Here is an 11,836-nt window from a genome sequence, read left to right as displayed (position 1 = left end):
AAGTTAAGCAAAAACGCCTTAAAATAAAATTCTCTTTTAACCTTTTTACAGTATCTTCACTATGGAACAGCTACTCTAAAATCACCTCTGAGATACACATGTGAACAAGTGAGATTTTTGACTGAACCACATTCCACTTATTGTTTTTGTGCTTTTAGAAAAAACTTAAGACTTTTGTACTTGAAGGCACCACCTCATGGCTGTTAGTGGTACTGCATCTTAAGGCCATCCTGGGTGTTGGACGCAGCTTGTAGCCATGGTTTTACCTGTGCGTTGTTGCTGTACAGACTTTGCTGTCTCAAATGAATTAACGACAAACAGCAGAGACACTGAGTGGCATTTTGCTGACCTCCTGCTCAGAAAAATAGGAAAATCTGTGTTTTTAAAAATTAAATTCGAGCAACCACCAGTTTACCACAGTTGTTGCCAGCAAATGACTCTACAGTAAAAGTAATAATCACAGAATTACAGATGGTAATTATAAGGCTAAAAAAGGTCAGTGGTGATTTGTTCCTGTGGAGAGTGGACAGCTGATACAGTGAAGCAGCAAACGCTTAAAAACAAAATCTGTTGGGAAGTCCACTCTGTTTTTTCTGACAGTTAGTTTTTAAAAAATCTGTCAGTTGTTTACAGAGTTTCTGAGCCTCTTCTCGATTCCCTACAATCTTATGAAGTGATCTGACTGATGTGAGTTCAAGATCGTCATCACTGCTTACATTTCGGCAGCTTTTATGCAGTGCATCTCCTCTCCATATGGAAGACTTTTGTCCAAAGAGAGATTGCTGCGCGTGTTTCCTGCAGCGATCCTGATAAGGCCGACTGTGTGCCTCCAGCGCGTGCTTTTGAACTGCGGGGAGGAAATAAAAATCATCATGCAACAGTGGTCCCTGCGGGACGGCGTGCCGCAGAGGACACATGTGACCCGGGTACGCAGAAAGCGATCCAACATTAAGTGAAGATGCTACACAGAAATCTAATGTAGGCAGAACGAGGTGATCAGTGAGCGAGCAGTGCCACGTGTTAGGACATGCAAATGTCACATTTCTCAAAGGTTGTTGGCTCTTCTGTTGCCTCAGGAAATGTGTTACAAAGACGTGCAACTGAGACTGAAGATAACAAGGTGTAAAGAGACATTTGGGGCAAAAAGCGGAATTCATTTCATATAAATACATTTAATGAGCTCTTTCCTGTAATGCTTATTATTTTAGTATATGAATTCATTTTATATTACCACAAATGGTCTGTTAAATGTGAAATGGAGAACAAAAATTGAACAATACTCATTATAGTCACTCTTAAAGTGAATTATTATGAGGATAGTTTGATTTTAAAGGTCAGGTATCTTCTAACATTATTTTCCTGCTGAGAATTAGATGACAGGATCAATGCCACTCTTAGATCTATTTGTTAAAGATAAAGCTGCAGCCAGTAGCTTGTCAGCTTAGCTTAGCATTAAGAGTGAAAACAGCATGCCTGGTTGTGTCTAAAGCTAGCAAAATCTGCCTACCAGGACCTCTAAAGCTGTTAATTAACAAGCTTCCAAAAATGTTGAACTGTTCCTTTAAAGAAAATGTCAAAGCGATGATTCAACATTGAGGGATATAGGCCTGTGATTATTTCATTTCTGCAGTTAGATGAGATCAGTACCTCTCTCCTGTCTGCCTGGTTAGCAGCTGGCCAGCTTATTTTAGCTTAGCATAAAGACTGGAAACAGGGGGAAACAGCTAGCCAGGCTCTTGCAGAGTAACCAAACTGATGTACTAGCACATTGATAGCTCACTAATTAGCACGTTAATAAAATAAAATAATCCAGGCAGTCCAGGAAGTCACTGATTCTGGACAGGAGATGGAGGAGCTGACCCAAAACTGCCATAAAACTGCAAAATGTCTTTTTTACAATGGAGTTTCTTTCTTTCTTTTTTTTTTTTTACAAAATAAACAAACAAGATATAATATGTCAATTTATGGGCTTTACAGATAATTTTGTTATAAAGACAGTTCCCAGGGTCCTGTGTTCCCCAGATTTATATGGCACATAGTGGGTCCTATAATAATAATAATAATAACAATAATAACAATAATAATAATAATAAACATATTTATGTCGTGCTTCTCTTAACATTGTTACAAAGTACTTCATAAAAACATAAAGTACAATAAAACAATAACAACAAAATATAAATAAGTCGCTCCAGAGTTTGGGGGCCCGGACTGCAAAAGCCTAATGGCCCTCAGCCACCGGTCAGACTCCACCAGCTGATCTAAGAGGGGTTAGCAGAGCTTTTTCTATAAGTAGGGGCCTGGTCGAGCAAAGTCACAATGTTCCCACCCTCCTGTGTCCCCCAGATCTATAAAGCACATAATGGGAACCTGACAAAGATGCCAATCAAATAACATGGTAATGTTTTTTTTTTTTTTTTTTTTTGTGTGTGTGTGTGTGTTTAAAGCTGTTTTGAAGCCTTGCTCCGATAATAATAAAAACTGAACAGAGTCTAGAACTGGGGAACACAGACACGCTCTTTTCTAGTCTCTGTGCAGGCTGTAGCTTCATATTCAACAGATCAAAATGAGAGTGTCAATCATCTCATCTTCCTCAGAACAAGAAAGCAAATAAATGTCGAACTGTTCCTTTAATATCAGCCCCCCCACCCCACTCACCCAGTTGCTGTTTTCAGAGGCAATAAAAGATCCAAACAGCAGCTTTTAGTCACCATGTTTGATTTTTGCGTCTTTGGCCTCAGACTTAACATTGAGCAGGAACTTAACATCATTCAGCCACCCTGTTAGTAACAGAGAGAGAGAGAGAGAGAGACATGAGGGAGACACAGAGAGAGAGAGAGAGAGAGGGAGAGGGAGAGAGAGAGAGAGAGACATGAGGGAGACACAGAGAGAGAGAGACAGGGAGCCCAGGCCCTGCTCTGAAGTCACGGCTCCCTCTACAGTTTGTACAGTGGAAATTTTCCATCCAGTGCAGGAAAACAATCAAACTGACTGTGTTGGAGAGTCGGGAGGACATAACGGAGACGGCTCCGGAGATCACGCACAGACGCAGCTTCACTCGTGAGATGTGTGTCGGATCCAGAGGTGTCCCCACAGATGCGGCGCTTTCACATCTGGACTGTTCCTCATCTGGGAGGCTGGCGCGCCGTTTCCCGCGGACGAGCCGAAAAATGTCTCATTGTTTGAATACTTGAGGAGTGACGACAACTTTCCTCTTTCCGGACTTCGGCGCACTAATCACGGAGGATGAAACGTGGAAAAGGAGCGCAGCGGATTTAACAATGCGAACAGATCAGATCCCCGGTCGGGATTTGCAGTTTTGAGCAGCGGCAGGCAGTTTGGGGTCTCTGCAGCGGGAGGGGAGGGGGGGACACCGAGCAATGCTGTCTGCGGAGATGCGCGGTTTGCTGAGGTTCATGTCCGCGGATGTTGCAGCTCGCTCGGGCTGCGCACGGTGCCTCTGGGCGGCTGTGATTGGACCGGACACAGACTGGGGCTGACTGATGTTTGTCCGAGAGGAAATGTTTCGGGGAGGAGAGCAATATGAGTTACGGGCGCACGCGAGCAGGGGGGAGATGCCAGTCTTCACGAGCACAGGTATCACTATGAGGACGGAGGAAAACGTGCAGGCATGAGGATTTTTTTCTCTCCTCTTGGATTAAAATGCAAAACAGAGGGGAAAGATGTTTTTACCTTGAGACATTTCTGTAGATTTAATGCGTTTTGTTGCCTTGTTGTTATAAGATTTGTACAAGTGGATATGGATTGTGTTCGCTCTTGCACTAAAGTTTTTTCCCCTCTTCTTGACTATCATGCATGGGACTTTGATGTTGCATCATTTGTCTTATGAAATATACATTTTTTTGGACTCTCAGAAAATATATTTCACCTGGACTTTTACATTGAAATAACACCTGAAGTTATGGGACATTCCGACAACATTTCCAAAGCGGAAAACAAGCTGTTGCCTGATTTTGAAATCCGGTAAAATGTATTCACACATACCCGGCAGCATGGCAGTGAACTGGGTGGTGTATTGTGTTTTTTTGCTGCCGCTGTTCGCGGTGGGGACAGCTTTCTCTGGGGTCTTCAACGCCACAGACAGAGACGTTTTTACAGATGATATGCTGCAGGTCAAGCTCACACACAGCAGAGCGACTGAGCAGTGGAAACTCCAGTCTGCTGATTCCCACCCCAACCTGTATTTTAACCAAGTGGACGTGCTGCACTTGAGGCAAAGGTCCTCCACCACCCACAGTCACATATTTAAAGTCATCCGGGCGGCTGCGCTCACCATGCTGTCTAATGTGGCCTTTTACATGCCTCCTGTGAAACATGCAGAGTTTACAAGCAAGTGGAATGAGATTTATGGGAACAATCTGCCCCCCCTGGCTCTCTACTGCCTGTTGTGCCCAGAGGACTCTGCTGCCCTGCAGTTTCTTATAAAGTTTATGGATCGGATGGCTGAATACCCAGACTGGAAGGTGACCAGTGCCCCCAACGACGAGGTCCCCATGGCGCACTCTCTCACCGGGTTTGCTACTGCTTATGACTTTATTTACTCCTACCTGGATGAACAGCGGCGGGATGTTTACCTCAAGAAGATTCGCTCTGAGACAGAGGAGCTGTATGAGCTCTCTAAGTACAGGGGGTGGGGGAAACAATATCTCCAGAATCATCAAACCACGAACATATTAGCCGTCCTGACTGGTGCAATCGTGGTTGGATCGCATGACGACCCAGAGTCGATGATCTGGAAACAGGTGGCAGTGAACTACATGGAGAAAACTATGTTTCTCTTGAACCATGTTGTCGACGGGTCTCTGGATGAGGGGGTAGCCTATGGGAGCTACACAGCCAAGTCCATCACGCAGTATGTCTTCTTAGCTCAGCGCCATTTCAACATTGACAACTTGCAGAACAACTGGCTGCGGGGACACTTCTGGTTTTATTACGCCACGCTGTTGCCGGGGTTTCAGAGAACAGTCGGCATCGCAGACTCCAACTACAACTGGTTCTATGGGCCGGAGAGCCAGCTGGTTTTCCTCGACACGTTCGTGATGAGGAACGGAACCGGCAACTGGCTGGCTCAACAAATTCGAAAGCACCGACCCAAGGACGGTCCCATGGGGCAGTCGTCCGCCCAGCGCTGGGCTACGCTTCACACAGAATACATCTGGTACAACAACCACCTCACGCCGCAGGCTCCCCACGACTTTGGCAAAGCTAAGATGCATATTTTCTCTAACTGGGGTGTGGTTACCTACGGAGCAGGGCTACCCAACGCTCAGGGTAACACATTTGTCTCCTTTAAATCTGGCAAGCTGGGTGGCCGTGCAGTCTATGACATTGTCCACGACAAGCCTTACTCCTGGGTGGAGGGCTGGAACAGCTTTAACCCAGGTCACGAGCACCCTGATCAGAACTCTTTCACATTTGCTCCTAATGGACAAGTATTCGTGTCTGAAGCACTTTATGGCCCAAAGTACAGCTATCTTAACAATGTTTTGGTGTTCAGTCCGTCTCCCACCAGCCAGTGTAACAGCCCGTGGGAGGGTCAGTTGGGGGAGTGCGCTAAGTGGCTGCGCTGGACTGACGAGGGCGTGGGCGACGCGAGGGGGGAGGTGATTGTCGCCTCCTCCCACAGGGACACCATGTTTGTGAGTGGGGAAGCGGTGTCGGCTTATTCCCCCGCCATGAGGCTGAAGAGTGTGTTCAGAGCCTTGGTTCTGCTCAACTCACAGACTCTGCTGGTGCTCGACCACGTGGAGAAGTGGGCCGACTCGCCTCTAACGTCCCTCAGCGCTTTTTTCCACAATCTTGACATCGACTTTAAGTACGTCCCTTTCAGATTCATGGACAGATACAACGGCGCGATGATGGATGTGTGGGACGCTCATTATAAAATGTTCTGGTTCGACAGCCAGGGTCACAGCCCCGATACCAGGATACAGGAGGCAGAGCAGGCGGCTGAGTTTAAAAAGAGGTGGACTCAGTATGTCAATGTCACTTTTCCAATGACGGGCACAGTCAGCAGGGTAGCTTATGTGCTACATGGACCGTATGTCAAAGTGTCCAACTGTAGGTTTATGGATAATAGCAAAAACGGTGTGAGACTTTCTTTAACCATAAATAACACAGAGAAGATAGTTTCTATTGCTACAAACTATAAAGACATAGGAGCTAGGTTGACTTATCTAGGATTTGGAGGTCACGGTAAAGTTGAGGACAGGTATCAAATCACTCGATACGGCCTTGGGACGCAACTCATCCCCAAACAAATTAGTAGTGATAATCAGCTGTTTGACTTTGGGTTCACAGTCAATGTGATAGCAGGGGTCGTTCTCTGCGTGGCCATCGGGTTTTTGACCATGCAGAGAAAGTTTTATGTCTGCTTCAGCAGGCTGATGCGTTACGCCCTCCTCTCTGTGCTCATTCTGTGGATAGCAGAGCTGCTGTTTGTGTCTAACAGCTGCGATCAGCTTCTCTGTGGGGTAAAATGGAAAGGTGCGGGTGCCAAAAGCGAAGTAAACAAACAAATCAGACTGTACGAGCAGCACCGGCTCCCCCTGCCCACCGTCGTCATAACAACCCTTCCCGGCTCTGGATCAGAAATACTCAAGCACCTTTTCTACAACAGCTCAGACTTTGTTTACATAAGAGTTCCCACCGAGCACGTGGACATTCCTGAGACCGAGTTTGAGTTTGACTCTCTGGTCGACGCCTGTGAGTGGTCAAGGTCAGACGCCGCGCACGGACGGTTTAAGATTATTCAGGGCTGGCTGCATTCGCTGGTCCACAACACTAAGCTGCACTTGCAAAATATTCAGCTGGTGGAGGGCAGCAGGGTCAAACAGCCCCAGAGACTCGGCCCCTCTAGGGACAGAAAGAAAAGATCCAGGCGGAGAGAGCCGGCGTCTGAGCTGAAGGGCAAGCTGAGAGCCAGCCTGGACAGAGATGCAGAGTATGTTAGGGAGATGAGGCGCCATGTTGCGGAGTACCCTAACGCCCGGGTGGTCCTCAACTTGCGGAGTGGAAGCTGGGCGCTCAAACTGCCTTTCATTCAGGAAGTTGTGGGACCTTCCCTCAGGACAATCTACCTGGTGAGAGACCCTCGAGCGTGGATTTATCTCATGGTTTATAACAGCAAACCCAGCCTTTACTCCCTTAAAAACATCCCGCAGCACCTTTCCTTGATATTCAAGGAGGATGTCAGGGATGGGTGCCCGACTGTGGCGCCGGAGTTTAGGATCATTCAGAGGCTGCTGTCCCGCTCAGAGACAAACCCCATCCTGATACTGGCTCATCTGTGGCTGGCTCACACCGCAGCGGTGCTGAGGGTCAGCGAGGGCCTCCCCGAGGAGTCCTACCTCCAAGTGAGGTTCGAGGACGTGGTCAACTACCCGCAGGAGACGGCGGAGAGCATTCACACCTTTCTGGGGGTGCCTGTCTCACCCGCAGCCCTCAACCAACTGATATTCACCACCTCCACGAACCTGTACAATCTAATGTACGAGGGGGACATTTCACCAGCCAACATTAACATGTGGAGACAAAATATGCCTCGAAAGGACATCAGACTCATAGAGGACGTGTGTGGGAGTGTGATGAAGAGGCTGGGTTACACCAGGGTTGCCAGTTAACGCACTGCTGCTGGTCAGCTGGTATGGAGCTGTCTTGTTTACTGTCTCTTCGAGTTTCAAAAAGTTTATGTTTTTTTTGCACTGACCTTAAATTTAAGAAGATGTTACAAGTTGAGGAAAAACTGGGTCGTATTTCTGCCTGTGTTTTCTTTTTGTTTGTTTGGGTGTATGTCAGGTGTTGTACAGACTACAGCAACAGATGTTTGTGAGGGAGGAATATTTTACATTAAAATAGGCGGAAGGGAGCTGATGTTGTTATTATCCCCCCCCCCCCCCCAGCAGCCCTTCACACTTACTTGTAGCACTCTTTTATTGAATGAGACTTTAGACCTTTGCTGTCTGACATGCAGAGGAGCACCACTGACTTTCAGCATAAATTTCATGTTTCTGCAGCGTCCTACAACAGCTCAGTTTCTCAGAGGAGATTAATTCCTGTATGTCTTAGTAAGAGATGAGAAAAATGAGAGCTTTTCTCATCCCTAATCTGTGATGTCAGAGAGGTGTTTGTGCAAAATCAATATCTGTTATTACTGGCATTATTTTTTCGCAAAGGGATCAAGGGACGTTTCCTTTTTTGGAGCAGAAATGTTACGAAGCTCATTAACAAGTAGGACTATTTACTGACAGTCCTCTAATTTGTAGCTTCGGGTGAGAATTTCCAAGGACTAATTTGGCTGTCGTGAATTTAATATCTGAGCTAAGTGTGCGGATTCCCTTTAAAACTAAAAAAGAAGTAATGCTGCAATGTATAGATTATTTTGCAAAGTAGAGAATAAGATTATCGCGGTGCTTTATTGCTCTAATATAGACATATGAATGATATGGATTGTATTTTCATTACAGCAGTAGAGAGACTTTATTTGAAGCTCAAAGATGTCATGACGGTTTGGTGGCTTAGCACTTTCACAGGGACTTCTTTGATTGTATGTGGGATTCAGTGCATTTTCCAAAGCTAAACTTTACTGTAAGCTTGGAAGTATAAAACCTCTGAAGATATATAAATCTCAGAAGATGTTAGGTCTAGAAGAAAGAAAGTTAGGAGTATTTATGGGTTCCAAAGACACATATCCCAAAGGATCAGGAATGAATATGATTATTATAACTCCCTTTGGCATTTATTGAATTAGATCAGAGGGAAGTGCTTAATAGGGATCAAACTGAAAAAAAAACCTGTCAGCCTTGACACATTTCTAGTCAAAGCAATTTCCAAAGCATCCCCCTCAGCTACTCATATTAATCTGCAAAATGCCATAACTGAGTCTCACCCTGTGTTTTATGGCCGTGCTATCTCCACTATGAAGGCGAACGGCACAAGTTTCCATTTGCTGTCGTGGTCAATCAGATATCCAATGATCTTTTTGGGCCTTTGTCTTGAAAGAGTTCAGCGAGCCGTGGACTGAACAGGGGATGAATATTAAGTATAGCTAAAGGAAAAGAAAAAAAAAGAGACCATTTCTACTCTGTGATGTTACGCTCTTTGGCCTGGGCAAAAATGTACGCTCCTCAGTAACCCTTGATGCTGTCTCGCTTCAACATTTCTGTACTGTAAATGGATCACATGTAACATGCAGATGGTTCACTCAATTATAGACTTTCTATTGCATCTGTACACAAAAACACATACTGTGCTCATTTGGAAATATCCATCCTTCCTCAGCTAGAAACAGTCCTGTTTGTTTTCTTCTCTATGAACACTGAAACCCTTGACTGCCTGGAAAACCCGTTTGATGTTTGTGGTCTTTGAATGTGTAGACTTGGCAGACATGCTTTCACTTTGGTGTTGCAATCCTGTTACCAACTCTGTTTTGTATTTGCTCGTGGGGATATGGTTCCTTGCTTCTGTGGCCTTGAATTACAATCACTTCTTTATAACGGTTTTCTGTGGGCTCTGGAGCAGGAGGTGGAGATAATGTAAAGAAAATAATAAATTCATAAATATATCAGCAACCAGTCTTTGTCCAAATGCGGTGAATTATCTTGCACTTCATTAACAGAAGGTACCATGTGATTATATAACATCAGTAGCTGCATCTATTGTTATTCTCATGTTGCACCATTATTATGTATTGTTAGAAAAGATCACACATAAATCTTAATTTCTACTCCTCACTATGGTTACTGCTGCCCCACTAGCAAAATGTCTACTTATGCAGATGTCTCTGTGCTGCCACGATTATGCAGCAGCGAAATCTCCGTTTTATTAGACATGGATGACAGAAGCCTAATTGCTTATATGGGTGACGTGCATGACAAGGAGGAGCCAACAATTAAAAACATGTCAGGAAATTCTTAAGTCATGCACTGACTGACGGGACCTCGGGCTTTCGAAAGAGCACATGTCTCAGAACGGTCTCAATGAGTCAGTCATTTCATTAGTCATTTGTTCTTGATCCCTCCTGTAACGCTCTTAATGCTTGGCAGGGTCCTCCATGTGTAATCCTTCCACGCAGACGCACATTATTCACTGAAAAACCTCAGGCGAGAGCTTCCGAGGGCAGGTTTCCGCAGGTCCGGATTTGCTGTTAAGTAGCCTATTTTGATTCACTGCGGATGCAGGAGTCGCTGGGAATATTGGTGCATAAGTTATCTCAATATCAATACTCAGCTTGACTCAAATTATTCAGATTTTATAGAAAAGTGTGTAAATGCAGCTGATAGCTTCAGGTCTGTGCAGTCGTGTATCTTACTTTTATAGCTATTATTAGATTTTATGGTTCCACTGTCTCATAAAATAAGTTACCTTCAGCTTTTATTGGTCGTAACAACGTAGGCTGTTAATGGTTGATTAATAATTTACTGGTGCTTCAGTTTTAAGCCTTTATTGATCACATTTGGGTTGCCATGTTGTTAAAATCTCTGTGGGTGATATTTATCTTCATCCAGCAGGCATTCGTGGAAAGTAACTTAATACATTTACTCGAGTACTATAATTTTATGTACTATAATGGAGTATTTATGTTTCTGTAAACAAATTTCAGAGGAAGATGTAGTTAATTTTCAGATAAAGGTTTTGCATAAAAATAATATGATGAGTTTGTAGAATAAGCCACAATGATAAAAGATTCATTAAAGAAAGAGACTCCTCATATTTATCTTGTGACCCTTTGGAGGGGGACAAACCCTGGACTGGAGACCACTGTACATAAATTAGTAGTAAACATTTACTTTTACTGGAGTATTTTTACATGTTTTATTGCCACTTATTACTAAAAGTTCTGATTACTTCCTCCTGTACTGTCAGCAGAACCCTTTAAGGTACCATATTAATGTTTTATGATACCACTTTCCAATAAGTCAGCCTTCATTTAAGGCCGATGGGTTGTAACTAATGACTTTAGCAATGGTTAATTAATTTAACACCTTATATATTATAAGCGATGACAGGGAACAGTACTTGGGTTGCCAGGTTATGAAAAAAAAAAAACCTCTCTGTCATTAATAGATAATCAGAATTGATTGTTTGTCCTTTATTAAGGGCTTATTAATATCTATAACTGAAGACTTGTTGGCTTATTAGAGAGTGAGAAATTTCTTATTCATCACTGATTATAATTGATTCACCAAAAAGACAGATTTTTCACAACCTGGCAACCCAAAAGTTGCATTTATGAATGTCTTGTAGCTGATCTATGAAGCATTAATGAATGAGATAATTGAGTTATTATTTCGAACCATTCATAAGAAAGCATTGCAGATTTTCTATTTTTTAAATGGAACACAGATCAGTTTATTATTGGATGGCACGGGATATTCATTGCGTTGCATCTGCGCAGATGATTTCTACCAGTGGCGTAATCTTAGAATTCTGCCATAATCTTAGAAACGGGATAAAAATAAAGCTATATGTCGGAGTGGGTTTCCCGTCTGAAGATAACAGTGCAGCAGACGCCCGCTGCACACACAGACAAATATGCTTTATGAAAACCTTTTGATGTGTGATCACAAGAAGCAGCTTTGCAGAACTAATTTAAGCTCTAAGGTTGCCTCGTAGATTATCTTTGATGTTTGATAACCAATACATAATCATTGCATGAAATAAGGTTTTACAGAGAAAATGATGAAAAGCTGTATTATAATCTAATTCCGTGCAGCAGCTTGGGTAAGTGATCAAGTAGCTTTCTCGGGCTATTAAGTGCATGGAGGTTATCCGGATAGAAAAGGGGACTCAATTTCAGCTGAGTAGTCATACCCTT

The 11,836-nt window shown here is 43.8% G+C and overlaps 1 protein-coding gene across 1 annotated transcript; it reads left to right on the top strand.

Moving 5' to 3' along the window:
• Positions 1 to 2,992: 2,992 nt before the first annotated feature.
• Positions 2,993 to 9,586, top strand: LOC121624159 (dermatan-sulfate epimerase-like protein). The gene has a single exon (XM_041961791.1). The coding sequence runs from the start codon at positions 3,990 to 3,992 to the stop codon at positions 7,641 to 7,643; it is 3,654 nt and encodes a 1,217-aa protein (XP_041817725.1). The 5' UTR covers positions 2,993 to 3,989; the 3' UTR covers positions 7,644 to 9,586.
• Positions 9,587 to 11,836: the final 2,250 nt, after the last annotated feature.

Source organism: Chelmon rostratus, chromosome 20, assembly GCF_017976325.1.
Source record: "Chelmon rostratus isolate fCheRos1 chromosome 20, fCheRos1.pri, whole genome shotgun sequence".
NCBI classification, from domain to species: domain Eukaryota; kingdom Metazoa; phylum Chordata; class Actinopteri; order Chaetodontiformes; family Chaetodontidae; genus Chelmon; species Chelmon rostratus.
Note: the sequence above shows the minus strand (reverse complement) of the source record. Positions and strands in the feature narration are given on the sequence as shown.

Coding starts and splice junctions, on each gene's coding strand:
- LOC121624159 (XM_041961791.1), top strand. CDS start 3,990: ATGTATTCACACATACCCGGCAGCATGGCAGTGAACTGGGTGGTGTAT.